At 42.6% G+C, this 26,577-nt stretch overlaps 1 protein-coding gene across 1 annotated transcript in view; it reads right to left on the bottom strand.

Annotated features, from left to right (window-relative positions):
* LOC122564642 (uncharacterized) overlaps positions 1–26,577 on the bottom strand; it is a 609,322-nt gene that overhangs the window by 537,071 nt on the left and 45,674 nt on the right. Inside the window, exons 8-10 of the mRNA XM_087998559.1 lie at positions 11,306–11,477; positions 5,682–6,758; positions 3,492–3,677 (exon numbers count right to left, since the gene is read on the bottom strand). Coding sequence (XP_087854685.1) covers positions 3,492–3,677; positions 5,682–6,758; positions 11,306–11,477 — 1,435 coding nt within the window. The remainder of the gene's footprint in view (positions 1–3,491; positions 3,678–5,681; positions 6,759–11,305; positions 11,478–26,577) is intronic.

Below are 26,577 nucleotides of genomic sequence, written 5' to 3'. Positions count from 1 at the left end.
CAGAGTTTCGCATAAACCAAATCATCCGCCGACATTTCCAACACCTCCAAACGGACCCCACCACCAGGGATATATTTCCCTCCCCACCCCTTTCCGCCTTCCGCAAAGACTGTTCCCTCCGTGACTACCTGGTCAGGTCCACGCCCCCCTCTACAACCCACCCTCCCATCCTGGCACCTTCCCCTGCCACCGCAGGAATTGTAAAACCTGTGCCCACACCTCCTCCCTCACCTCCATCCAAATCCCCAAAGGAGCCTTCCACATCCATCAAAGTTTTACCTGCACATCCACCAATATCATTTATTGTATCCGTTGCGCCCGATGCGGTCTCCTCTACATTGGGGAGACTGGACGCCTCCTAGCAGAGCGCTTTAGGGAACATCTCTGGGACACCCGCACCAATCAACCAAACCACCCCGTGGCCCAACATTTCAACTCCCCCTCCCACTCTGCCGAGGACATGGAGGTCCTGGGCCTCCTTCACCGCTGCTCCCTCAGCACCAGACGCCTGGAGGAAGAACGCCTCATCTTCCGCCTCGGAACACTTCAACCCCAGGGCATCAATGTGGACTTCAACAGTTTCCTCATTTCCCCTTCCCCCATCTCACCCTAGTTTCAAACTTCCAGCTCAGCACTGTCCCCATGACTTGTCCTACCTGCCTATCTTCTTTTCCACCTATCCACTCCACCGTCCCCCTCCACCGACCTATCACCTTCATCCCCTCCCCCACTCACCTATTGTACTCTATGCTACTTTCTCCCCACCCCCACCCTCCTCTCACTTATCTCTCCACCCTTCAGGCTCTCTGCCTATATTCCTGATGAAGGGCTTTTGCCCGAAACGTCGATTTTACTGCTCCTCGGATGCTGCCTGAACTGCTGTGCTTTTCCAGCACCACTCTCATCTCGACACCGAATCTCTCTGCTCATGTATACTACCAAGAATCTCATCATTCGGCCACTACTCTGCATTCCTGTTACTCCTTCCAAAGTGAATCACCTCACACTTTTCCACATTAAACTCCATTTGCCACCTCTCGGCCCAGCTCTTCTATGTCTTTCTGTAACCTACAACACCTTTCGTCACTGTCCAAAACTCTACTGAACTTAATGTCATCTGCAAAATTTACTAACCCATCCTTCTATGCCCTCATCCAGGTCATTTATAAAAATGACAAAACAACAGTGGATCCAAAACAGGTCCTTGTGGTACCCCACTAGTAACTGAACTCCAGGATAAATATTTCCCATCAACCACCACCTTCTATCTTCTTTCAGTTAGCCAATTTCTGATCCAAAACGCTAAATCCCCCTCAATCCCATGCCTCCGTATTTTGTGCAATAGCCTACCGTGGGGAACCTTATCAAACTGCTTACTGAAATCCATATACACCACATCAATTGCTTTACCCTCATCCACCTGTTTGGTCACCTTCTCGAAGAATTCAATAAGGTTTGTGAGGCAAGGCCTACCCTTCACAAAACCGTGTCGACTATCCCTAATAAACCTATTCCTCTCTAGATGATTATAAATCCTATCTCTTATAACCTTTTCCAACACTTTACCCACGACCAAAGTAAGACTCACAGGCCTAGACTTTCTCGGGTTATCTCTATTCCCCTTCTTGAACAAGGGAGCAACATTTGCTATCCTCCAGTCTTCTGGCAGTATTTTTGTAGACAATGATGACAAAAAGTTCAAAGCCAAAGGCTTGGCAATCTCCGCCCTGGCTTCCCAGAGAATCTCAGGATAAATCTCATCTGGCCCAGAGAACTTTATCTATTTTCACACTTTCCAGAATTGCTAACACCTCTTCCTTATGCACCTCAATCCCATCTAGTCTAGTAGCCTATATCTCAGTATTTTCCTTGACCACATTGTCTTTTTCTACTGTGAATACTGATAAAAAGTATTCATATAGCGCTTCCCCTATCTTCTGACTCCATGCACCATTTCCCACTATTATGCTTGATTGACCCTAAACTTACTCTAGTCATTCTTCTAGATTAGATTACTTACAGTGTGGAAACAGGCCCTTCGGCCCAACAAGTCCACACCGACCCGCCAAAGCGTAACCCACCCATTCCCCTACATTTACCCCTTTACCTAACACTACGGGCAATTTAGCATGGCCAATTCACCTGACCTGCACATCTTTGGACTGTGGGAGGAAACCGGAGCACCCGGAGGAAACCCACGCAGACACGGGGAGAATGTGCAAACTCCACACAGTCAGTCGCCTGAGTCGGGAATTGAACCCAGGTCTCTGGCGCTGTGAGGCAGCAGTGCTAACCACTGTGCCACCGTGCCGCCCACAATTCTATTCCTGACATAGCTCTAGAAAGCCTTCGGGTTTTCCTTGATCCTATCCTCCAATGACTTCTCATGTCCCCTCCTGGCTCTTCTTAGCGCTGTCTTTAAGTCTTTCCTGCCTACCTTGTAACTCTCAAGTGCCCTAACTGAGCCAGCACATCTCATGAGCATAACATAAGCCTTCTTCTTCCTCTGTCTGAAGGAATTTCCTGGATGAATGCAGTTCCAACAACAATTAAGAAAATTGACACCATCCAAGATAAAAATCAGCTTAATTGGCACACAAACCACCAGCTTAAACATTTACTTTCTCCACAAGAATGTACATTAGCATTGGTTTTGTTTTAAATCATCTTAGCATTACAGAACAGTAACTCACCCAAGGTCCCTTCAAGATACTCTTCCAAACTTGTCTGCTCTACTACCTAGAAGCACAAAGGGATCCAGATGCCTGGTAACACGACCACTTGCAAACCCTTCACCAAGTAACACATCATCCTGACCTGGAATCTGTCACTGTTCCAGCACTGCTGCTGGAGCTATGTTCCTAACAGCACTGTGGTTAGTACCTACAACAAATTCCATGTAGCAGTTCAAGATGGTGGCATACTTGTCATTGAGATAGTACAATGAAGGATGACTAGGCTGATAATAGGACGGCAGGACTGTCCCATGAGGAGAGATTGCTTCGACTGGGCCAGTGTTCACTGGACTTTAGAAGGATGAGAAGAGATCTGATTGAAACATCTAAAATTCTAACAGGACTGTACAGATTAGATGCAAACTGGATGCTTGTCCTGGTTGGACAGTCTAGAACCAGGGACACAGTCTCAGGATATGGGGGTTGACCATTTAAGATTGAGTTGAGGAAACACTGCTTCAGAAGCTAGTGGACCTATGGAACTCTCTACCATAGAAGGCTACGGAGGCCAAGTCACTGAGTATATTTGAGAAAGAGATGGATGCATTTTTAGATTTTAAAGACATCAAGAGGTAAAGGGAGAAAGTGGAAATATGGCATTAAGATAGAGGATCAGCCATAATTGCATTGAAGGGCCGAATGGCCTACTCCTACTCCTGGTTTCTAAACTTCAGTAACTAGCTATCTGGATTTGAACACAAAGGACTAATACACTTTTTTATATCAGTGCAATTGTCAATAATCTGACTTATTTACCTGGATGAGGTGCTTGTCTGGCACGATGAGGAGGTCACTGCCTTCCTGCAGCTCCTCCAGCAGCTCAGTCACAGGTCCAAAGAGCAGCAGGTACATTTGCTTCCAGTGCTCAATCTCCTCCTCACCTTCCAGCAGACGCTCTGCTGTCGGGGAATCTTTACACGATGAGTGAGGCACCTGCTGTCTCTACAGCAGAAAAATGTCAGAACAAGGGCACAAGTGAAACCAACATCATTAGGTTATAAAAGTCATGTTGGAATTTACATTTCCAAAGTCTGATGAAATACAGAAAATTAGAGTACATGTAGGCCATTTGGTTTCAAGCCTGATCTCTTATTACTAAGAGTTATTATCACAAACCCATGCTAAAATCTACTCTGCAGTCCATTATTACAATGCCATTTTCAACTTACTGTGTTCATCCAACCCCAGCCCCCCATCCCCTGTGTTGTTTATATCGAATCCACAGTGAATTCCTTCACTCTGATTCTGCCAATAACTAAATTCTAAAGGACTTTGAGAAACGTCATCAATTTCCAGTATGTACAAGCAAACATACTGACCGTACCATAAACTTTTGGGTGGCACGGTGGCACAGTGGTTAGCACTGCTGCCTCACAGCGCCAGAGACCCGGGTTCAATTCCCACCTCAGGTGACTGACTGTGTGGAGTTTGCACGTTCTCCCCGTGTCTGTGTGGGTTTCCTCCGGGTGCTCCGGTTTCCTCCCACAGTCCAAAGATGTGCAGGTCAGGTGAATTGGCCATACTAAATTGCCCGTAGTGTTAGGTAAGGGGTAGATGTAGGGGTATGGGTGGGTTGCGCTTCGGCGGGTCGGTGTGGACTTGTTGGGCCAAAGGGCCTGTTTCCACACTGTAATCTAATCTAATCTAATCAAACTATTGAAGCCAGTATGTCATCCAATGAGATGGAGACAGGGTGGAATGTACTGCATAACTTGCTAAGAAAGGAATTCACTAAAAAAATAGTAAACAGTGTAGTTAAACAAAGTTTCTACAAACTACAGGAAAGAAAGGTTAGCCTAAGGGTTTTTATAAATTATGGCATATAGCCTCATGACTGAAACTACAGCGAAGTCTCCCGATAAAGCAGGATTGCTTTTTCCAGCAAAATGGAGTGAGTGGAGGATAGTAATATAACACAAATAACATGCATACAATCAATCTGAATGTCTATAATAATGTTTTCACAAGGCCTGATTGGAAATGAACCTATCCGATCATCTAGTTTTTATCCTGGTCTAATGATTCACTATATGATGCCAAAATTAATTGATTATAAATTTCCATTGCAATTACAACTCTTTAAAAATGTGTTATGTCAATATTGGACTGAAGTTATGTCACTTACTAAAGTCAAGGACCATCTACAAACAGGCTGATAGTGAATAAAGCTAAAACTTCAGAGTATAATGGTTGTTGCTTAGTCATAGCAAACAAACTGAGGAGGATGGTCTCAGTCTGCAGGGTAATATTGATATTGACCATCTGGTAAATTGGGCAGAGCAATGGCAGATCGAATTTAATCCTGATAAGTGCAAAGTGATGTGTTTTGAAAGGGAAGGATATACTCAATGAATGGTAGGCCCTTAGGGAGTTCTGAGGAACGAAGGGACCTTGGTGTACAAATCCATAGATCCTTGAAGGTGTCAGTGCAGGTAGAGTGGGTGGTGAAGAAAGTATAAAGGATGCTTGCCTTCATTAGCTGGGGCTTAGAATATAGGAGCAAGGAAGGCTTGCTACAACAGTATGAAACATTGGTTAGGGCACAGCTGGAATATTGTGTGTGTTCTGGTTATCACACTGTTAGAAGACCATGATTGCACTGAGGAGATTCACAATGATGTTGTCTGGGATGAGAAGTCTCAGTTAGGAGGACAGACTGGATAAGCTGCATTTGTTTTCCTTGGAACAGAGGAGGAGGCCGAGCTGGGGTCTGATTGAGATATACAAAATCATGAGATGGTTTCATTTAAACATCACATCCAATGGCCGACACCTCTGGCAGTCCCTCAGCACAGCATTGGAGTGTCAGCCCAGCTGTCGCGCTCGGGTCACTGGAGTGAACTTCAAACTCCTAGCTTGCTGACTCAGCTGTGAGCGAGCTAGGCCTTGAGCCAGGACTGCGCTTTTGCCAAATAGGACATTCAGCACTTCCTCACCAGTCACTACCTTGTTCCGTTTCCCGACAGTGGTTTGCCTCAGCCTTTTCTTCGGGATGTTCCTGGCCTCAGTCTCATAAAGCAGGGACTTGTTCTTCACCAGCTGCAGGAACTGGCAGATCTGCCTGTGGATTACTTCCGACACCACACTGCTGGTGGCATGAAAATGTACCAGCCCTTCCCTTGCCTTCAGCACCCACAAATAGAGACCTGTGTCTACCAGTGAGTAATACAACACTGGCCCAGATAGGAGATCTAGAATGCTGTAAAGCTCCTCGATACTTGGGATGAATGGAATTGAAGATTCATCTATCACATTGTTCCAAACTGGGAGCTCCTCTATCATGCACGTATAGGTTAGAAATTTGTGTCTCCTGCCAGCCTCTGCATACTGGAATATCTTTATTCTGTCACCTAGTTTTTCAAGGATTGTTTGGATCCCATCATAGCTCTCTAGGAGAATATCATTGGTCTCTTTTGGTAGTGTGATCCCCTCAACTGTTAATCTTCTACTGAGCCAACAGTAATATGCTATCACTTCCTTAAAGGCATTGCATCCTTTCATTAGCTCCTTAGCTAAGCAGGAGAATTGACAGCTGCATGCTATCTTAAACTTACACCTGTAGATCAGCTCATCCTCTCCAGCCAGCTCTGCAGCTTCCAGAGCCTGCTCATAGAAGTACAAGGCATGGCGATACTGAGCTGTATCTTTATAAACCTCTGCTAAACCCAGTGCAGCCTGGCACTTCAGTTTCGGATCATCTCCTCTGCTGTCGTGATCCCAAGCTTGTTGGTACCAGTTTGCTGCTTCCTCCAAGTTCTCCGTTGTCCTGTATATGTCCCCAAGTCTAATCATTGCTGCTAATCGAAGTTGTCGCTCTCCTATGGATTTTGATAGGTTGAAACTCTGGTGAGCGTGGGTCACTGCAAGGTCATAGTTACCGAGCACTGTATGAATGACACCCATCGCTCCGTGGGCCTCTGCAGCTGCAATACTGTTGCCCAGCATCTTGCTCAGTTCACAATATTGCTGGTAGTTGATCACAGACTCATTGTAAAGTCCCAATTTCTCTTGAAGTTTCGCAACCTGCAAACTCAAAAACACATACAGTGAGTTAGCACATTTCCCAGTTCTCCAAATTCCTTCCAGAGAATTTTCAGTCATCAAAACACTGGGAAAGCTTCACCCTCTCAAAGATTCAGGTGCCAGGAAGTAAAAGGGCTGCAGTTACAATATTCCAGATCGCCAGCCTCTAAGTCATCCCCTGGCACCACTCTGGTCTCCCACTCCCTCTCCTGGGCCAGGAATTAAATGATAAATGGCATTTTCAGAATGCCTTTAAATATAATAAAACATGCCCAAGTGCTTATACTGGAGGGTTGATTGGTCTTAGGCAGCTGAAGGCACAGTCAATTGTGCAGCAATTAAATTTAAGAGTGCATGTGCAAAAGGCCAGAATTTGGAGAGATCTATCCAAGGGTTGTAGGGTAGGAGGAGATTACAGAGTTGTGGAGGGGCATCATTTCCAAGGCACCCCATAAAATCGGGAGGAGGAGTTTTCAGCAGCTGAGTGGCTTGCTTTTTCTCATCCACCCCAACCTGAGCACAGATTTCTGTCCCAGGAAGGGACTAAGTAAATGAGTAGAATGCAAGACTGTCAGCAAGACCAAAGCAGTTCCAGGAGAGCCCACTCTGCCTTATTAGGCATCTGGCCAGAGGAGGGGAATGAAAACTTTCAGAGCTATAAGCCCCATAACTTGACAGTCTCAATGTTTAAACCTGAATAGTTGCACTCTGCACCATTCTTCAATTTTCTAAGTTAAATGAGAAATCGGTGCAGGAATATATAGGGTGTATTCCACTCCCCCTTTTGGTGTTAACACACAGTATTAGTGGCAAAAGCTACAAGATTCAGAGATCCTTCCCCCCGTCGACATACATTACAGTAACTAAACTGGATGAAGCTGACAAAAAATTTCCAAGCGTAGAATTATAGATGGTTACAGCTCAGAAGGAGGACATTCAGCCACTCATACTTATGCCAATCCTCTGAACAAGCAATTCACCTAGTGACATTCCCCCACCTTCTCCTGCTTGCTCCGTACATCCATCCACTCCTTTCTCGATAAGGATTTAAATCCTTTCTGAATGCCTCAACTGACCCTGCCTCAAACATGCTCTCAGGTGGTGAATTCCTGATCCTAACTTCTTTCTGTGTGAAAACATTTTTTTCCTCATGTCATTATTATTCTACTTACCAATTGCTTTAAATCCATGCCTGCTTGATCCCATACGTTCCAACAATGAAACAGTTTCTCCCCACGTACTCTGCCCCTCATGATTTTGAATACCTTGATCAAATCTCTTCTCAAACTGGTTTTCTCCAAGGAGAGCACTCCTAGCTTCACCAATCTTTTCCTGTGACTGATGTTCATCATAGAGTCATACAGAACCTTCGGTCTAACTCATCCATGCCAAAATGAAACTAGTGCTATTTGCCTGCATTTGGCCCATATCTCTGTAAACCTTTGCTATTCGTGTACCTGTCAACCTCATCCCTGGAATCATCTTCATGAATCTTTTCTGCATCCTCCCCAATTCTGCCACATCCTTTCTGAAACGTTGTGCCCAGAACTGGACATGATGCCCCAGTAGAAGCTGAGGCAGTGTTTTATGAAAGTTTAACAAGAATTCATTAGTTTTGTACTCTCTGCCCCTGTTAATAAAGCTGAGGATCCCTCATGTTTTATTGCCCTCTCTGAACCTGTCTTGCTGCTGTTAATGGTTTGTGCACACAAACACTCAGGCCACTCTGTTTCTGCATCCCCTTTAGAATTGTACTCTTCATTCTATATTGTCTCTGCGTGTTCTTCATATCAAAGTGAATATTTCACACAACACCTGTCTGCGTCCTTTTCTGAAGGTTTATGCTGTCCTGCTCACAGTTCACAATGCTTCCATCATTCACATAAGATAAGACATAGGAACAGAAGTAGACATTTTGCTCTGTCAAATCAGCTCCACCGTTCAATGAGATCATGGATCACCTAATAACCAACAACTCCAACTGCCTTTTCCCCTGAACCCTTGGTTCCCTCGCTTATTAAAAATGTGTTCTTCTCAGCCTCGAACATACATAACGACCTAACCTTGACAGCCCTCTGCAGCAACGAATTCCACAGATTGATGACCCTGAGTGAAAAACATTCCGTTCATCTCTGTCTTAAATGGGTGACTCCTCATTCTGAGATTATGATCCTCTGATCCTCGACTCCCCCACAAGGGGAAATAACATCTCTACATCCACTCTGTCAAACCCTGAAGATCTTTTACATTTTAATAAGGTCTCCTCTCATTCTTCTAAATTCAGGTGTGTACAAGCCCAACCTTCTCAATCTCTCCTCATGAGAAATCACCTCTATACCCAAGATCAATCCAGTGAACCTTCCCTGGACTGTGTCCAACACCAGTACATGTTTTCTTAAATTAGCAGACCAAAACTGCTCACAGTGTAATATTTTTCAAATTTTTAACAGTGCCCAGTATAAAAAAAACTAGGTCCTTAATATATATCAGGAAGAGCAACGGTCCCAGCAATGACCCCTAGGGAGCTGCACTACAAACCTTCCTCCACTCCAAAGAACAACCATTCACCCTGTTTTCATGTCACTCTGCCAATTTTGTATTCACATTGTCACTGACACTTTTACTCCATGAGTTCTAGCTTTGCTCACATGTCTATTGTATGGCACTGTATCAAATTTCTTATCACATCCACCACATCATCCTCATCAACCCATTCTGTTGCTTTACCAAAGAATTGAATCCAATTATTAAATATAATTTGCCTTTAATAAATCCATGCTGGCTTTCCTTAATTAACTAAATTTGCCCAAGTGACCGTCAAATTTGTCCCACATACCTATTTCTAAATTCTTCTCTACCATCTAGGTTGAAATGGCCTGGTTGCAACCTTCCCGTTTTTTGAAGAAGGATGTAACATTTGCAATTCTCCAGTGCTCTGGTACCACTGCTGAGTCAAACGAAGATTGGATAATTTTGGCAGTGCCTCTAGAATTTCCATTCACACTTCCTCCAACATCCTTGGAAGCATCTCATCCAGTCCTGATGCTTCCTGATGACGAGCTTATGCTCGAAATGTTGACTCTCCTGTTCCTCGGATGCTGCCTGACCGGCTGTGCTTTTCCAGCACCGCACTCTTCGTCTCTGACCTCCACCATCTGCAGTCCTCACTTTCTCCCAGTCCCGATGCTTTACCAACTTCAAAGTACAAATAGCCTATCCAACGCTTCCTCCTCATTAAGTTTAAATCTTTCAAGTTTCTGAATGGCCTCTTTTGCGAAGAGCTGCGCACCATATTCTTCTTTGGTAAAGCTAAAATATATAAAATATTCATTTGAACCTCAGCCATGCCTCCTGCCTCCAGGTGTAAATCCTCCTTTTGGTACCTCATTGATCTCATTCCTCCCTTTACCACCCTTTTACTATGGTCACAGATGAATTCCAGATTCCCTTTCAGATGAGCTGCCAGTCTCTTCTCACATTCTCTTTTCTTTCTCTTATTTGCTTTTCCCATCCCGCTCTGACATCCCTTCTTTTGGATTATCTGTCCTGGAAACCTTGTATCCAGGAATATTTAATAGCCAGTTCTATCCATGCAACTCACCAATCTCCTGTACCATTCATGTACTTGCATGGTAATCCTAACATAGGCTTTATTACTTTGCCTCTCATTGATAGCTCACCTAATGACTGACACAGCGCAAAAAGACCTGATAACTCCAAGAAAACAATGTACAAAGGAAGCGTAGTACTACATAAAGATCTAGTTCTAATTTAATGCAGCTGTTATAGATCTCTCGGACACATTTCCTGAACTGATGAGGAACTTGCTTCATGAATTACTAAAGGTTTCCAGTATATGCTTCATTTGAAACGCCCGAAGATGTAACACCAAGCTCAACCCCGAATCACCAAACAGGAACAAGCGCATCATGGAAAATGCCTTCGGGAACCACAAATAGGGAGTGAGCAATAGTACCAACCACAGACCCATGTACTTTGGAGAGCTATCAGCAGACTCTCAAAACAATGATCAAAGCCTATTGTTATGAAGTGTCCAAAAAATTGCTTTCTAAAGCTATTTGTTTCAACGTGACAGAGTTAAATTCCTGTTACACAGCATTTTCTGACTTCTTTTAGGGATTAAGACTCAGGATGTCAAAACTGACAATTACACACTGCCAACCACAACCACCAACAAACTCAGGTTCAGGAGTGGGCTATTCTTAAGGCTGGAGTCTAGATTAGAGTGGTGCTGGAAAAGCACAGCAGGTCAGGCAGCATCCGAGGACCTTTTCCAGCACCACTCTAATCTAGACTCTGATCTCCAGCCCTCACTTTCACCTATTCCTAAGGCTGGTGGAATCTGCCCAAACACTCAACATTTTGCCCACTTGACACCCAAGCCTTCCGAAATGAATCCAACCTCCAGCAGACCCAGTTTGATCAGAGTCAGACAACAGTTATCTGAACACTTTGCTCTACCAGCTGTCAGATCAAGTTGCTCTCAATCACAATCCATAATTGCAAATGATTTTGAACCTACCCACCTGATGATAAGCAGATGTTACGTCCTGGCAGTATCCAGTCGGTGGTCCCCCGATTAAATGTTCCAGATACTTCTTCCCAAAGACTAATGCTTTGTGGTGCTGTTGAATAATCCAATAGGCCTTGGTCAGGTTCAGGTACACAGTCACCTGTCTCTCCGAGCTCCAGAACTCTCTGCAGCAAATACACAAAAGCAGTGAAGTCAGCATCATTTTAATTATTTTACAAAATGCATTCTGTTTTGGAGAAAGGAAGGGAAGCGTGCAGCCATGAAGAAGAGGATTGTCCAGACATGTCAAAGCAGTGTTGAGCGAGGCAGACTATCAAACGCCATTGATTTGAGGTACTTTTATGTCCTTCAAGACATTTAGTATCTCCACTGAAAAGATCTAACACTATTTGTTGAGGCCATCACTATTTTTCTTTTATTTTTCTCTTACATTTTGATTTGGAACTGAGAGTTGAAGTTAAGAATTCCATTTTGAAAAGCAGCTGGTTTTAGAAAGAGAACAAAGACAAAGTAGTCTATAGCTATTCCCTTAAGGGCAATCAGTGGTAGTGGAAAGCCTAGTAGTTTTTTGCTGGTTATGGTCCACTAATGGAAATATAGTGCAATCAAGGATCACACTTTATGTCAAACCTTTTTCAGGATATTATTAGCAACTTGGGAATTAAACAACTAAAATTGACAGCATACCAACCACAGACCCATGTACTTTGGAGAGATATCAGCAGACTCTCAAAACAATGATCAAAGCCTATTGTTATGAAGTGTCCAAAGAATTAGGAAGAAGGGTCAGCTTTATTTTACACCAGAGATTCCCCAATAAATCTATTGAGCATTAGCCATTTAAGTTAGTTTACAGCTGTGAAACAAGGAGATCATTAAAACTGATTAGAGACACATTGTTCAGTAAGAAAAACAAACCTTCAATGTTAGAAATGTGTCCATTTCTAAAGGAGTTTCTGACCATGCCGACCAGAAATCCCAACCCAATCTAGTCCCACCTGCCAGCACCTGGCCCATATCCCTCCAAACCCTTCCTATTCATATACCCATCCAAATGCCTCTTAAATGTTGCAATTGTACTAGCCTCCACCACATCCTCTGGCAGTTCTTTCCATACCCGTACCACGCTCTACGTGAAAAAGTTGCCCTTGAGGTCCCTTTTATATCTTTCCCCTCTCACCCTAAACCTATGCCCTCTAGTTCTGGACTCCCCAACCCCAGGGAAAAGACTTTATCTATTTATCCTATCCATGCCCCTCATGATTTTGTAAACCTCTATAAGGTCACCCCTCAGCCTCCGACGCTCCAGGGAAAACAGCCTCTCCCAATAGCTCAAATCCTCCAACCCTAGCAACATCCTTGTAAATCTTTTCTGAACTCTTTCAAGTTTCACAACATCTTTCTGATAAGGAGGAGAACAGAACCGCATGCAATATTCCAACAGTGGCCTAACCAATGTCTTGTACAGCTGCAACATGATCTCCCAACTCCTGTACTCAATACTCTGACCAATAAAGGAAAGCATACCAAACGCCTTCTTCACTGTCTTATCTACCTGCAACTCCACTTTCAAGGAGCTATGAGCCTGCACTCCAAGGTCTCTTTGTTCAGCAACACTCCCTAGGACCTTACCATTAAGTGTATAAATCCTGCTAAGATTTGCTTTCCCAAAATGCAGCACCTCGCACTTATCTGAATTAAACTCCATCTGCCACTTCTCAGCCCACTGACCCATCTGGTCAAGATCCTGTTGCAATCTGAGGTAACACTCTTCGCTGTCCACTACACCTCCAATTTTGGTGTCATTTACAAACTTACTAACTGTACCTCTTATGCTTCCATCCACATCATTTATGTAAATGACAAAAAGTAGAGGGCCCAGCACCGATCCTTGTGGCACTCCACTGGTCACAGGCCTCCAGTCTGAAAAACAACCCTCCAACACCACCCTCTGTCTTCTACCTTTGAAATAGTTCTTTATCCAAATGGCTAGTTCTCTCTGTATTCCATGAGATCTAACCTTGCTAATCAGTCTCCCATGGGGAACCTTGTCAAATGCCTTACTGAAGTCCATATAGATCACATCTATCGCTCTGCCCTCATCAATCCTCTTTGTTACTTCTTCAAAACACTCAATCAAGTTTGTGGGACATGATTTTCCATGCACAAAGCCATGTTGACTATCCCTAATCAGTCCCTGCCTTTCCAAATACATGTACATCCTGTCCCTCAGGATTCCCTCCAACAACTTGCCCACCACCGAGGTCATGTGCACTGGTTTATAGTTCCCTGGCTTGTCTTTACCACCTTTCTTAAACAGTGGCACCATGTTAGCCAACCTCCAGTCTTCCGGCACCTCACCTGTGATTATCGATGATACAAATATTTCAGTAAGAGGACAAGCAATCACTTCCCTAGTTTCGCACAGAGTTCTCGGGTACACCTGATTAGGTCCTGGGGATTTATCCACTTTTATGCATTTCAAGACATCCAGCACTTCCTCCTCAGTAATATGGACATTTTTCAAGATGTCACCATCTATTCCCCTACAGGCTACATCTTCCATATCCTTTTCCACAGTAAATACTGATGCAAAATACTCATTTTGGACATGCATATGGTCACAGAAATTTGAGGGTGCATACATGAGGATCAGTGGTCGGCACAACATCGTGGGTTGAAGGGCCTGTGCTGTATTGTTCTATGTTCTATATTCTATTTAGTATTTCCCCCATCTCCTGCGGTTCCACACAAAGGCCGCTTTGCTGATCTTTGAGGGGCCCTATTCTTTCCTTAGTTAACCTTTTGTCTTCAATGTAATTGTAATGTACATTGAATTCTTTGGATTCTCCTTAACTCTATTTGCCAAAGTTATTTCATGTCCCCTTTTTGCCCTCCTGATTTCACTCTTAAGTATACTCACACTGCCTTTATACTCTAAGGATTCACTCGATCTATCCTGTCTATACCCGACATATGCTTCCTTCTTTTTCTCAATCAAACCCTCAATTTCTTTAGTCATTCAGCATTCCCTACATCTAACAGCCTTTCCTTTCATCCTAACAGGTATATACTTTCTCTGCATTCTTGTTATCTCATTTCTGAAGGCTTCCCATTTTCCAGCCGTCCCTTTACCTGTGAACATCTGCCCCCAATCAGCTTTTGAAAGTTCTTGCCTAATATCGTCAAAATTGGCCTTTCTTTTAGATCTGGTCTATTCTTTTCCATCACTATTTTAAATTTAATAGAATTATGGTCGCTGGCCCCAACGTGCTCCCCCACTGACACCTCAGTCACCTGCCCTGCCTTATTTCCCAAGAGTAGGTCAAGTTTTGCACCTTCTCTAGTAGGTACATCCACATACTGAATCAGAAAGTTTTCTTGTAGACACTTAACAAATTCCTCTCCATCTAAACCCTTCACACTATGGCAGTCCCAGTCGATGTTTGGAAAGTTAAAATCCCCTACCATAACCACACTATTATTTTTACAGATAACTGAGATCTCCTTACAAATTTGTTTCTCAATTTCCCTCTGACTATTAGGGGTGTATAATACAATCCCAATAAGGTGACCATCCCTTTCTTATTTCTCAGTTCTACCCAAATAACTTCCCTGGATGTACTTCTGGAAATATCCTCCCTCAGTGCAGCTGTAATGCTATCCCTTATCAAAAATGCTACTCCCCCTCCTCTCTTGCCTCCCTTTCTATCCTTCCTGTAGTGTTGAGCCATGTTTCTGTAATTGCTATGATATCCCAGTCCCATGTTCCTAACCGTGCCCTGAGTTCATGTGCCTTCCTTGTTAGGCCCCTTGCATTGAAATAAATGCAGTTTGATGACCTAGTGGAATTATTGCTAAGCTGTTAATCGAGAGACCCAGGTAATGTTCGTGGGACATGGTTTACAATTCTAGCAATATAAACCTGGAACTAATAGTCTAATGATAATTGTTGTAAAAACCCATCTGGTGGCTCACCAGTGTGCTTTCGGGGAAGGAAATTGCCATTTTTTTCTGGTCTAGCCCACACGTGACTCCAGACCCACAGCAATATGGTTGACTCTTAACTGCCCTCTAGGATGGCCAATGAATACTGACCCAGCCAGCGACATCCATCATGTGGACGCACTGATTACAAAGGCTCAACAACGTCTCTTCTTCCTTAAGCAGCTGAGGAAATTTGACATGATGGTGAATAACTTTGCAAACTTTTATAGGTGTGCCATCGAGAGCATTCTGTCTGGATGTATCACTACCTGGTATGGCAACTGTACCATTCAAGATCGGAGATGGTTTAGAGAGTGGTGAACTCGGCCCGGACAATCACAAAGGCCAACCTCCCATCTATAGAATCCATCTGTCAGGCCCACTGTCAAGGAAAGGCCGCCAGCATTCTCAAAGATCCATCCCACCCTGACAATGTTTTTCTACAACCTTTACCATCAGGGAGAAGGTACAGAAGCCAGAACACACACACCAGCTGGTTTCGAAACAGTTTCTACCCAACTGTTGTTAGAATACTGAATGGACTCTCAAACTCTTAACATTCACCTGTACCTGTGTTTTTGTTTTTGCCGCTGTTTACCTATTATTTACTATCTATGCTGCTTAACTCTGTGATCTACCTGTTTTGCTCGCAAGACAAAGCTTTTCACTGTGCCTCGGTACACATGACAATAAATTTAATTCAATTCAATTCTCAACCAGTGAATGAATTTTAAAAAGAAGCATGTACAATTGCGCAGGACCATTTGAAAACTTCCAAAAAACAGTAGACAGGTAAACATGCAACAATCAGAGGTTTCAAGTCAGGAGATGAAATTTTGATAGGGTGATGACATGGGGTAAACTCCTCTGCTAATGTAAGCCTGACACACAGAGAAGCTCACCTCATGCCTTAATCTGTTACATTTCGAGAGGCAAAGAACTATCCCAGAGGTCACTATTTAAAGTAAAAATTAACAATTTTATTCTTTAAGTCCAAACAGAACATTAATACAACAGCTATTTACAACTCCTTTTTCTTAAACGTATCTTTTACCTCCCACTTGACAATACTGGTCTGATAAAAACAATACCATTTAAGATTTGCAGAAAAATAATCATCACATTTCAAAACCAGCCAGCTTTGTCGATTTGCCTCTGTAGATTTTCCTGGGTCATCTTTTCTTCGGTCTTCTGCTGCACAACTTTTCTTATGGACAGGTACCTGTTGGAGAGCTATTCAGCTAACAGAGTGTACTTGTTGGTGCTCTTCGCAGTCCCCCCTCGCAACTGTTCAAAATGTCCGGTTTTACAGCTCAAAACATTGGCTCATTTCATTGAATTTTGCTGTTTGGGATGACATCAAACCAATCTCGATTGGATTTCGGTGTCTGGGGCATAATTTAAACTGACTGGCTGAATTTGAATTTGTTTTTTTTCCATGGCAACGCAACTCCAGCTATTTATTTTTACCAAATATTATATTTTTAAATTGTTCAGCACACTCTGTGCTTTCAGTCAGTCCTTGCTAGCTTCCTCTCTCTCTTAAAGGTACAGTACACACCCACACCTTCATAACACCTCCCCCCTTAAGAAAAAAATGAACCAATATAATGAAAAGTTTACTTTTTATTTATTGTTTCTATTTCTTAATCACATTACCATGACAGACAAATGACTTTAATCTAATTTCAAATTAACCTCTTTCCACATACATATACATAACATTGAATACAAACCAATCTCATCTATACTTTGTCAGTTAAATCAGCGATAATGCATCTGCGATTACATTCTTACGGCTTGAAACATGTAGGATTTGTAAATTAAAAGTCTGTAAAATAAGACTCCATTGAAATAATCGCATATTCTTCTCTTTAAAGCATTCCAATAATGTAAGTGGATTGTGATCCTTGTACATAACCATCTCTGACACACTGTTCATGACATACACATTAAAATGTTGTAAGGCCAGTACCAAACTCAGTAGATCTTTTTCGATCATGGAGTATTTCCTTTGGTGGATTAGATTGGATTAGATTAGATTACTTAGTGTGGAAACAGGCCCTTCGGCCCAACATGTCCACACCGACCCGCCGAAGCGAAACCCACCCATACCCCTACATTTACACCTTCTTACCTAACACTACAGGCAATTTAGCGTGGCCAATTCACCTGACCTGCACATCTTTTGGACTGTGGGAGGAAACCGGAGCACCCGGAGGAAACCCACGCAGACACGGGGAGAATGTGCAAACTCCACACAGTCCATCGCCTGAGTCGGGAATTGAATCCGGGTCTCTGGTGCAGTGAGGCAGCAGTGCTAACCACTGTGCCATTGTGCCGCCCACTGATGTTGAGTTTCTTTGAAAAGTAACCACCTGGCAGTTCAATCCCATCCTCATCCTCCAGTAGGAGTACAGCTCCAACTCCTACATCACTAGCATCGATGGCAACTTTGAAGGGTTTCAAAAAATTTGGTGGAGCAAAGCTGGTGCAGTGGTCAATATTGCTTTTAAATGGTGAAATGCCAACTGGCATTGTTCTGTCACCAAAACCTTATGTTCTCTTTCAGCAAATCGGTTAACGGTGCCACTACACTGCTGATGTTTGGAACAAACCTCCGATAGAATCCTCTTAGTTCCAAGAATCAAAGCACCTCTTTCTTTGAGGTTGGTTGCGGAAATTCCTCGATGGCTTTCGTCTTTGCGTGCCATGGGGGTCAACGCTCCATGAAGATGTTATGTCCCAAGAACGTCACCTCTGCTTTCACGAATTCAGTTTTGTTTAAGTTTATCAACAGTTTTGCTTCTTATAGTCGTTCAAAGAGCTCTGCCAACTGTACCATATGATCTTTCCAGGACTTACTACAGATCACTACATTGCCCAAATAGACTGCACAGTTTGTTAACCCAGCCACAACTCTGCTCATGACTCTTTGGAATGTGGTGGACGTGTTCTACATTCCAAAGGGCATCACTTTGAATTGATATAGCCCATTTGGGGTTACAAACACAGAAATTTCTTTTGCCATCTCTGCTAAAGGTACCTACAAGTAATCACACAGTAAGTCCAATTTGGTCATGTAACTGGCTTGTCCAACTTTCTCGATACAGTCCTCCAATCTCGGCATTGGATAGGAGTCCAATTTTGTAACAGCGTTGACCTTCTGATAATCCACGCAAAATCGTTGCATCCTGTCCGGTTTGGAAACTAAGACGATCGGCGAACTCCACTCACTCTGGCTCGGTTTGATGATACCCTCATCGAGCATGGCCTCCACTTCCATCTGGACCTGTCTGGCTTTGATAGGATTAAGCCGATAGGGGTGTTGTTTTATCGGAGCAGTATTCCCTACATCTACTTTCCATCTGATTCCTACATATGTCCTCAAACTGCAGTAACAAACCTCTCAACTGCGTTCTATGCTCATGAGACAGATAGTTTACCCACCCATCCCACTCCTCAAGGACCTCTTCATTTTTTATCATATTTTGGGGCAGCTCAAAATCCACCTCTGGAAGGCAGTAACTAACACCTGTTTCTCCAGTTCATTCTCTCCAATACAATAAGTTTTCACCATGTTCACATGACATACCCAATACCGTTTCTTTCTAAATGGCATCTTTACCCGATAGTTCACCTGACTCAACTTTTCTCAATCTGATAGGGACCACTAAACCTGGCTTTGAAGGGATCTTCTATCACTGGTAACAATACTAACACGTCATTCCCTTGGGAAAATGTCCAAGTCGATTTTTCTTTAATTAATTTCAAAGGTCTCTCACTTCGTGCCCGAATATTAACTCGAGGGGAATAGACTGAGTAGAGTCTCATGGTAAACAATACGAATGAGATACCCTTATCCCAACCATTCGGGTAATCCTGACAGTTCGCTCTCAACATGGTCTTCAGAGTCTGATGCCACCTTTCTAAAGCTCCCTGGGACTCAGGATGATACACACTTGATTTAAAGTGCTGTATACCTGAGCTATCCATGACCTCCTTAAATAGTTTAGCAGTAAAATTAGGCTTTGGTCTGGCTGAATCTCTCTGGATAGCCCATACTGCGTGAAGAAAGCTACTAATTCCTTTACCACCCATTTTGCCTTGATACTCCGTAATGGAATTGCCTCCGGAAATCTGGGAGACACATCCATTGTGATTAACAAGTACTGTTCCCACTTTTAGTTCTCGGGAGGGGAACCTACACAATCAATTATAACCCACGTGAAAAGTTCTTCGAAAGTGGGAATTGGCAGCAAAGGTGCTGGTTTTATTACCGCCTGGGGCTTACCCACCATTTGGCATGTACGACACGTTCTTGTCATTTCAGCCCAAGAAAAAAACTTTTTGTACATGAGCCGGAGTCTTCTGTACACCTAGGTGACCTCCTACAACTAGTTCATCTGCTATCTGTAACTCTTCTTGTCTGTATGCTACCAGCAACACAATCTGGTGCATCTTTGCCCATTTCGCCTTTGCATTAACCTAAGTCTTCATTTTCATCATAGAATTCTATCTTTCAGATAATAATCCTCAGGAATATTCTCTGCCTCCTTTTCGGAGTACACATCCACCATACTCATATCTTTTATCGTCTTGTCTTTCTGATTCAAGTCCCTTAGCCTTTCTATCTGACCCTGTGCCTGTTCAGGTTTTTCCTGCACCATTACGTCAAACAGAGTGTCCGCTAACTGAACCTCAACTCCGTCATCTTTCTCTTTAGTTTTTTCTTTGTGCTGTGACTTATAACAGTGGGATCTTGTTAATACACATTCTAGGAAAATATCAAGATTTTGTTTTTAACTCCTCAGTTCCCTAGTCTTCCTTGGGCTTCTCCACAACAAGGAGTGTCAGTCTCACCTCGGATCCTGCCAAATAATTCCTCAGAACAAACTGAATTCTGGAACTGACACTCTGTCAATCACTCCCACTGTTACTTCCCCTGTCTTGAGTTGGCACTCCAACCTGATCTTATATAGGGGAATGCTAAATTTCTGTCCATCTATCCTACAAATTACCACACTATCAGGTAACAGATCAGAAAGAGTCCAACTTCACTCCTCTCTTATTATTTGAGAGTGGTATATCTCAAAATTATAACTTGTTGCCCTTCTTCCCCTGTTCTTTCTGAGTAGACTTTACCCACAGAGGCAAATTCTTTATAGAGGTCAGGCACTAACTCCATATTCAGCCCATGCCCAGATTGTGCACTCTCCTGCAGCTCCTAGAGTCTTCTTGGGGTCTCCTTTATTACTTACACTCATGCCACCGCCTTAACTTCTTTTACCACATCTTTTCTACAGTGCCTTCCTTTAATGACCAGCACGGTGACTCTGGCGGTGAAAACACCTTTTCCCAGTGCCCTTCTGTAATTTTCTATGTCCCACTCCATTACAGTGAAAACACCCGAGGCCTTTCACCTCCATTTCATCCTCATGGGTTTCTTTAACCTGTGGTAAAGTCTCATCAAAGTTCTCTACTCTTTGTTTCGTAATGTAGGACCTCCCCTTCTCCCAATTTCTACCCCTCACAGGACGAAATTCTGGCCAGAAGCTTGCATCATGTACAACATGTATTTATCTGCTAATTCTGCTGCCCTTCTCACTTCCTGAACTTTCTTTTCATCCACGTGAATGCTTGCCATCTCTGGATGTGAGTTTTTAAACTCCTCCAACAGAATAATTTCTCTTAGAGCCTCAAAGGTATTAATTCTTTTTAAAGCTTGCACCCATCTATCAAAATGACTATGTTTAATTCTTTCGAACTCAACATAAGTCTGACCTGGTCCTTCTTTATGTTTAACTGCTGTCTATATGCTTCTAATACCAATTCATAAGCACCACTTAAAATAGCCTGTTTGACCTCTTCATAATCTCTTGACCCCTCATCTGACAGCGCAGCAAATACCTCAGAGCTCTGCCTACCAGTTAGTCTGAACTAGCAATACCCATAAATCCTCGGATCACCCCATCCGCCTAACCAATTTTTCAAATGAAATAAAGAAGGCTTCAACATCTTTCTCATCAAAATGTTGCAAAGTTTTGACATATTTGTCTATATCATTATCTTCTCTTTTAATCTCCATCCAGTTAACCTGACTTTACTGACTAAGTCACAACTTCTCAAGTTCAAATTTTCTCTTTTTGCTCAGCTAAGAACCTTCTCCCTCTCTTGCCTCTCTCTCTCCCTTTCTCCTCTGTCTCTTTGTTTATCTTCTAACTCCATTTTCCTCAATTGTAATTTATGTTTTTCTAACACTACTGCACTTGTCTGTTTCCCTGACACACTTACGTATTTGAGTAATTCCCTTACATTTCAGCTTTACTTTTGTCCTTGGTTCAACCCAATTCTAACCTCTTTACTAATTCTAAGAGTATGGTCTTTTCTTTCTAAACTTTCTTGGCAAATTTGGGAATCATCTTCACACCCCAGAACCGCTTTAGCCATTTTAAGACCCGTTTCTCTCACATTTAATTTAACCAACCACAAGTGGTTAGTGAAGGATAGTGAAGGCGGCATTTGGTATGCTTTCCTTTATTGGTCAGAGTATTGAGTACAGGAGTTGGGAAGTCATGTTGCGGCTGTACAGGACATTGGTTAGGCCACTGTTGGAATAATGCATGCAATTCTGGTCTCCTTCCTATCGGAAAGATGTTGTGAAACTTGAAAGGGTTCAGAAAAGATTTACAAGGATGTTGCCAAGGTTGGAGGATGTGAGGCTGAACAGGCTGGGGCTGTTTTCCCTGGAGCGTCGGAGACTGAGGGGTGACCTTATAGGGGTTTACAAAATTATGAGGGGCGTGGATAGGATAAATAGACAAAGTCTTTTCCCTGGGGTTGGGGAGTCCAGAACTAGAGGGCATAGGTTTAGGGTGAAAGGGGAAAGATATAAAAGAGACCTCTATGACTCTAAGTAACCAAAATTAAACAAGTTGTCACACCTACATTCCACTTAAAGATCGAAGACACTAACTGGCAAGTTTTTAAAATCTACTGGGCTTTTTTCATACTTAAAATCTATTCAAATCTGTCCAAATCTCGGACTGGATCTGTACAAACCTGTTAAAATCACTGACGAGAGCTCCCAAACTGTTATGACACAGGGTAAACCCTCTGCTAATTTAACCCTGACACACAGAGAAGCTCACCTCGCGCTGCAATCTGTTACATTTCAAGAGGCAAAGAATTATCCCAGAAGTCATTATTTAAAGTAAAAATTAATAATTTTATTCTTTAAGTCCAAAAGAGAACATTAAAACAACAGCTAATTACAACTTCTTTATCTTAACCCTATTTCTTTACCTCCCCCTCTACAACACTGGTCCAATAAAAAAGTCTTGTTTAAGATTTACAGAAAAATATTTATCACGCTTCAAAACCAGCCAGCTTTGTCAATATTCCTCTGTAGATTTTCCAGGGTGGTCTGTTCTTTGGCCTTCTACTACACAACTTTTCTTATGGACAGGTACCTGTCAGAGACCTATTCGGTTAACAGTCTGTACTTGTTGGTGCTCTTTGCAGTTCTCCCCCAACTGTTTAAAATGTCCAGTTTGATACCCCAAAACATCGGAACATGTCATTGGTTTGATGTCATCCCAAACAGTAAAATTCAAACTCAACTGGATTTTGCTATCTAGGGCATAATTTAAACTGAATTTGAATTTGTTATTGTTCCATGGCAATGCAACTCCAGCTATCTGTTTCAACCAAATGTTACATTTTAAATTGTTCGGCACACCCCGTGCTTTCAGTCAGTCCTTGCCAGATTCCTCTCTCTAGTAAAGGTACAGGACACACCTACACCTTCATAACAATCCTGTTACTTTTACAAAAGAAAGCCACTAAAATCAAATGGCAGTGATCTCTACAAAGTAGTTAAAAAAGTGACATATGTAATCGATACTCCTGATTGTACATGTGTCACATGAACATGTTGAACCAGCATTATGATGGAAAGACAATGAGAGAGTATAAGTGTGAGAGAAAGTAAATGAAGTAGAGGAGCAAAGAAAAAAGAAGGATGAGAGGAAAAGGGGAAATGGACAGTTATCCAAGCAAACTTCCCACAATCAGATTAACAACTTCGGAGATAGCAGAGAATTTAAACATTGTGTTTTCATATCTGGAGAAAAATCAACTGGCAGATATAATGATTGCCCAGGAGGTACAAAGGACTTTATAAAGCTACACTTGAATGTACCACATTAACCAAACAGAGTCATAGAGATGTACAGCACGAAACAGATCCGTCAGACCAGCTCATCCACACTGACAAGATATCCTACATTAATCTAGTCCCATTTGCCAGTATTGGGCCCTTACCCCTCTAAACTCTTCCTATTCATATACCCATCCAGATGCCTTTTAAATGTTGTAATTGTACCAGCCTCCACCACTTTTTCTGGCAGTTCACTCCTTACACTCACTACCCTCTGCGTGAAGAAGTTGCCTGTTAGGTCCCTTTTAAATCATTCCCCTCTCACCTTAAACCTATGCCCCCTAGTTCAGGAAAAAATTCAGACCCAATAAACAAAACCCATATTGGTTATACCCAGAAAAACAGGCCAAAGGAAGAAAAGAAATTCAATACATGTTGGATAATCAATTGATCAAACCAAGCCAGAGTAATCGCTGTTCTTCCATAGTGCAGGCTCCTAAGCCAGATGGTTCAATTAGATTATGCATAGAACATAGGAATGCGAATGCAGTCATAAAGATGGATTCATATCCTACTCCTAGTCACATAGTTATTAATCATAAATTGTTAATTTTTAAGTTATAAACTTGGTATCCGAGATCAGTCATTCATAAAGTGTGACTATGAACAATTGAGCAATTTTGAAGAGTACTGAATGTTTTAATTTTTCTGTGCTGTGAGTCCAGAGATAGGCAGGCTGAATTGATTTGACTTGTCATCTGTGTTGTACCGTGTGGACCAGTACCATCAACTGGAACACTGCTGAGCAGACTGGTACCTCTGTTAGACATTACAGAAACCACTCTCATATGTAAATGACCAAAATTCACAGCACAGAAGGTCATTCAGCTCATCATATCTGCACAATCTGAAAAACAGTGACCTAGCCTCACTTCCTAGTTCTTAGTCCTTGAGGTCACAGCAGATCCAGTCCATATTCAAGATCTTTTTAAAAATATTGTGAGGGTTTCTGCTTCGATCATCTTTCAAGCATTTTGTTCCAAATGCCATCACCCTCTGGATGAAATCCTTTCTTCTTTCATCTCTCTCCCGCAATGGTATTACATCACTCCCACAGCTATTGTGGTTTTTGCAATATGGGAGATAGCTCCTTCTATCCACTTTATCCAGGTCCCCGATCATTGATACAGCTCAATTAAATCTCTCCTCAATTCCTTGCTTCGTTTGCCCTACACGTACTATCTTACAGATATTTTCTAATCAACCTGTTCAGAGACATTATGGCACACCTCTGAAGCAGATGGACTTGATCCTGGGCATTTTGGTTCAGAGGCAGGGACACTACTGTCCACAACACACAACCCACATTCTCCTCAGTTCATCAATGAAAAAATAAATAAAACCTACCTGCTCAAACTTTCTATGTAGCTAAAATTCTCCAGCCCAAGAAACAGACTAACAACCTCAGAGTCATACAGCATGGAAACATATGTTTTGGTCCAACCAGTCCATGCAGACTATAATACTGAACTTAACTAGTCCCACTTGCCTGCATTTGGCCCATATCCGTTCAAACCTTTCCTATTCATGCACTTATCCAAATGTCTTTAAAATGTTGTAACTGGATCAGCATCCACCACTTCCTCTGGCAGTTCAATCCCATATGGGAACCTCTGTGTGAAAGAGTTGCCCCTTGTATCCTTTTTAAATCTTTTTCCTCTCACCTTAAAAATATGTCCCCTAGTTTTGAACTCTTCCATCTTAAGGAAAAGACCTTTGCTATTCACCTTATCTATGCCCCTCATGATTTAATGAATCTCGATAAGGTCACCCCTCAACCTCCTACACGTCCCTCCTACAGACTCTTCTTGTAAATCAAACCCAGCAACATCCTGATAAATCTTTTCTGAACCTGCTCCTGTTTGATAATATCCTGCTTATAGAAGGACAATTAGAACTGCACACAGTGCTCCAGAAGAGGCCTCACCAGCATCCTGTACAACCTCAACATGACATCCCAACTCTTTTACTCAAAGGTCTCAGCAATGAAGGCATGTGTGATAAAAGCTTTCTCAACTACTCTGTCCACCTGTGACACAAAGTTTGAAGAATTATGTACCTGAACTCTGAGGTCTCTCTGTTCTATAACATTACCCAGGGGCCTACCATTAATTGTATAAGGTCTGCTCTTGTTTGCTTTCCCAAAATGCAATATCTCACATTTATCCCAACTAAATTCCATCTGCCACTCCTCAGCCCACTGACCCTGTTAATCAAGACCTCTGTAATCTTAGATAACCTTCTTCACTGCCCTTTGTTCCTCGCGAGTGTGATCACATCCTTCCTTTAACATTTAGTTGTTTATGTGCATCTTAGTCCCTGCCTCAATAAATGAAGGAAACTATACTGGATGCCTTCATGGTTAAATGTCCTTCCTAGTTATCTACCTTCAGGGATCTGTGGACATGCTCTGCAAAGCGCCTCTCAGTGTCCAGTTGTTTACCCCTGCCTTGTTAACCTCCTCAAATAGATTGCCTCACTCCTCTGCACTGAGGACCGTTTGCTACTTCCTGCCCACCTGAACAGTACACCGATATCTTCTTGCAGCCCGCAGCTTCCCTTCTTACTCGCAGCCACAGAAGCAATTTTTGCATTACCTGCAAACCGAGTTAATAATACCCTCTGCATTTAGTCAAAATCATTGAAGTACACCACAAAAAGTAACAAACTGTCCAGAAACTCGCATGAAATAGCCTTCAGGAACAAATAAATTGCTCACTCTGAATCATGCTGTGGGGAGCAGATAAATATAAACAACCTTAATATTAATTCAGGCAAAATTTTAAAGGAAACTTACTCTGATATGTAACACAAAACAAAATCTCTATGAAGTTCATCTCCCAATTCTCTGACTTATCCATTGAAACATATCCAAGTTGCTTTTTCCTCCCATCACAGCCTATCCCCTGACACCTTGACCCCATTATAGTCTAATCTCACACCCTGCCTCTGCGGGAACCCCACAGGGTATCTCTGGGGGGAGCCCTGCACTCTGTCTCAGTGGGACCCTGCACATTCCCTCAGGGAGGACTCTGCACCCTATACTTACTGGAATT

The sequence above is a fragment of the Chiloscyllium plagiosum genome, unplaced genomic scaffold (assembly GCF_037043375.1).
Source record: "Chiloscyllium plagiosum isolate Xiang-an unplaced genomic scaffold, Cpla_swu_hap1 HiC_scaffold_21, whole genome shotgun sequence".
Lineage (NCBI taxonomy): Eukaryota > Metazoa > Chordata > Chondrichthyes > Orectolobiformes > Hemiscylliidae > Chiloscyllium > Chiloscyllium plagiosum.
The sequence above is the reverse complement of the archived record's forward strand: the minus strand, read 5'-3'. Positions and strand labels throughout refer to the sequence as shown.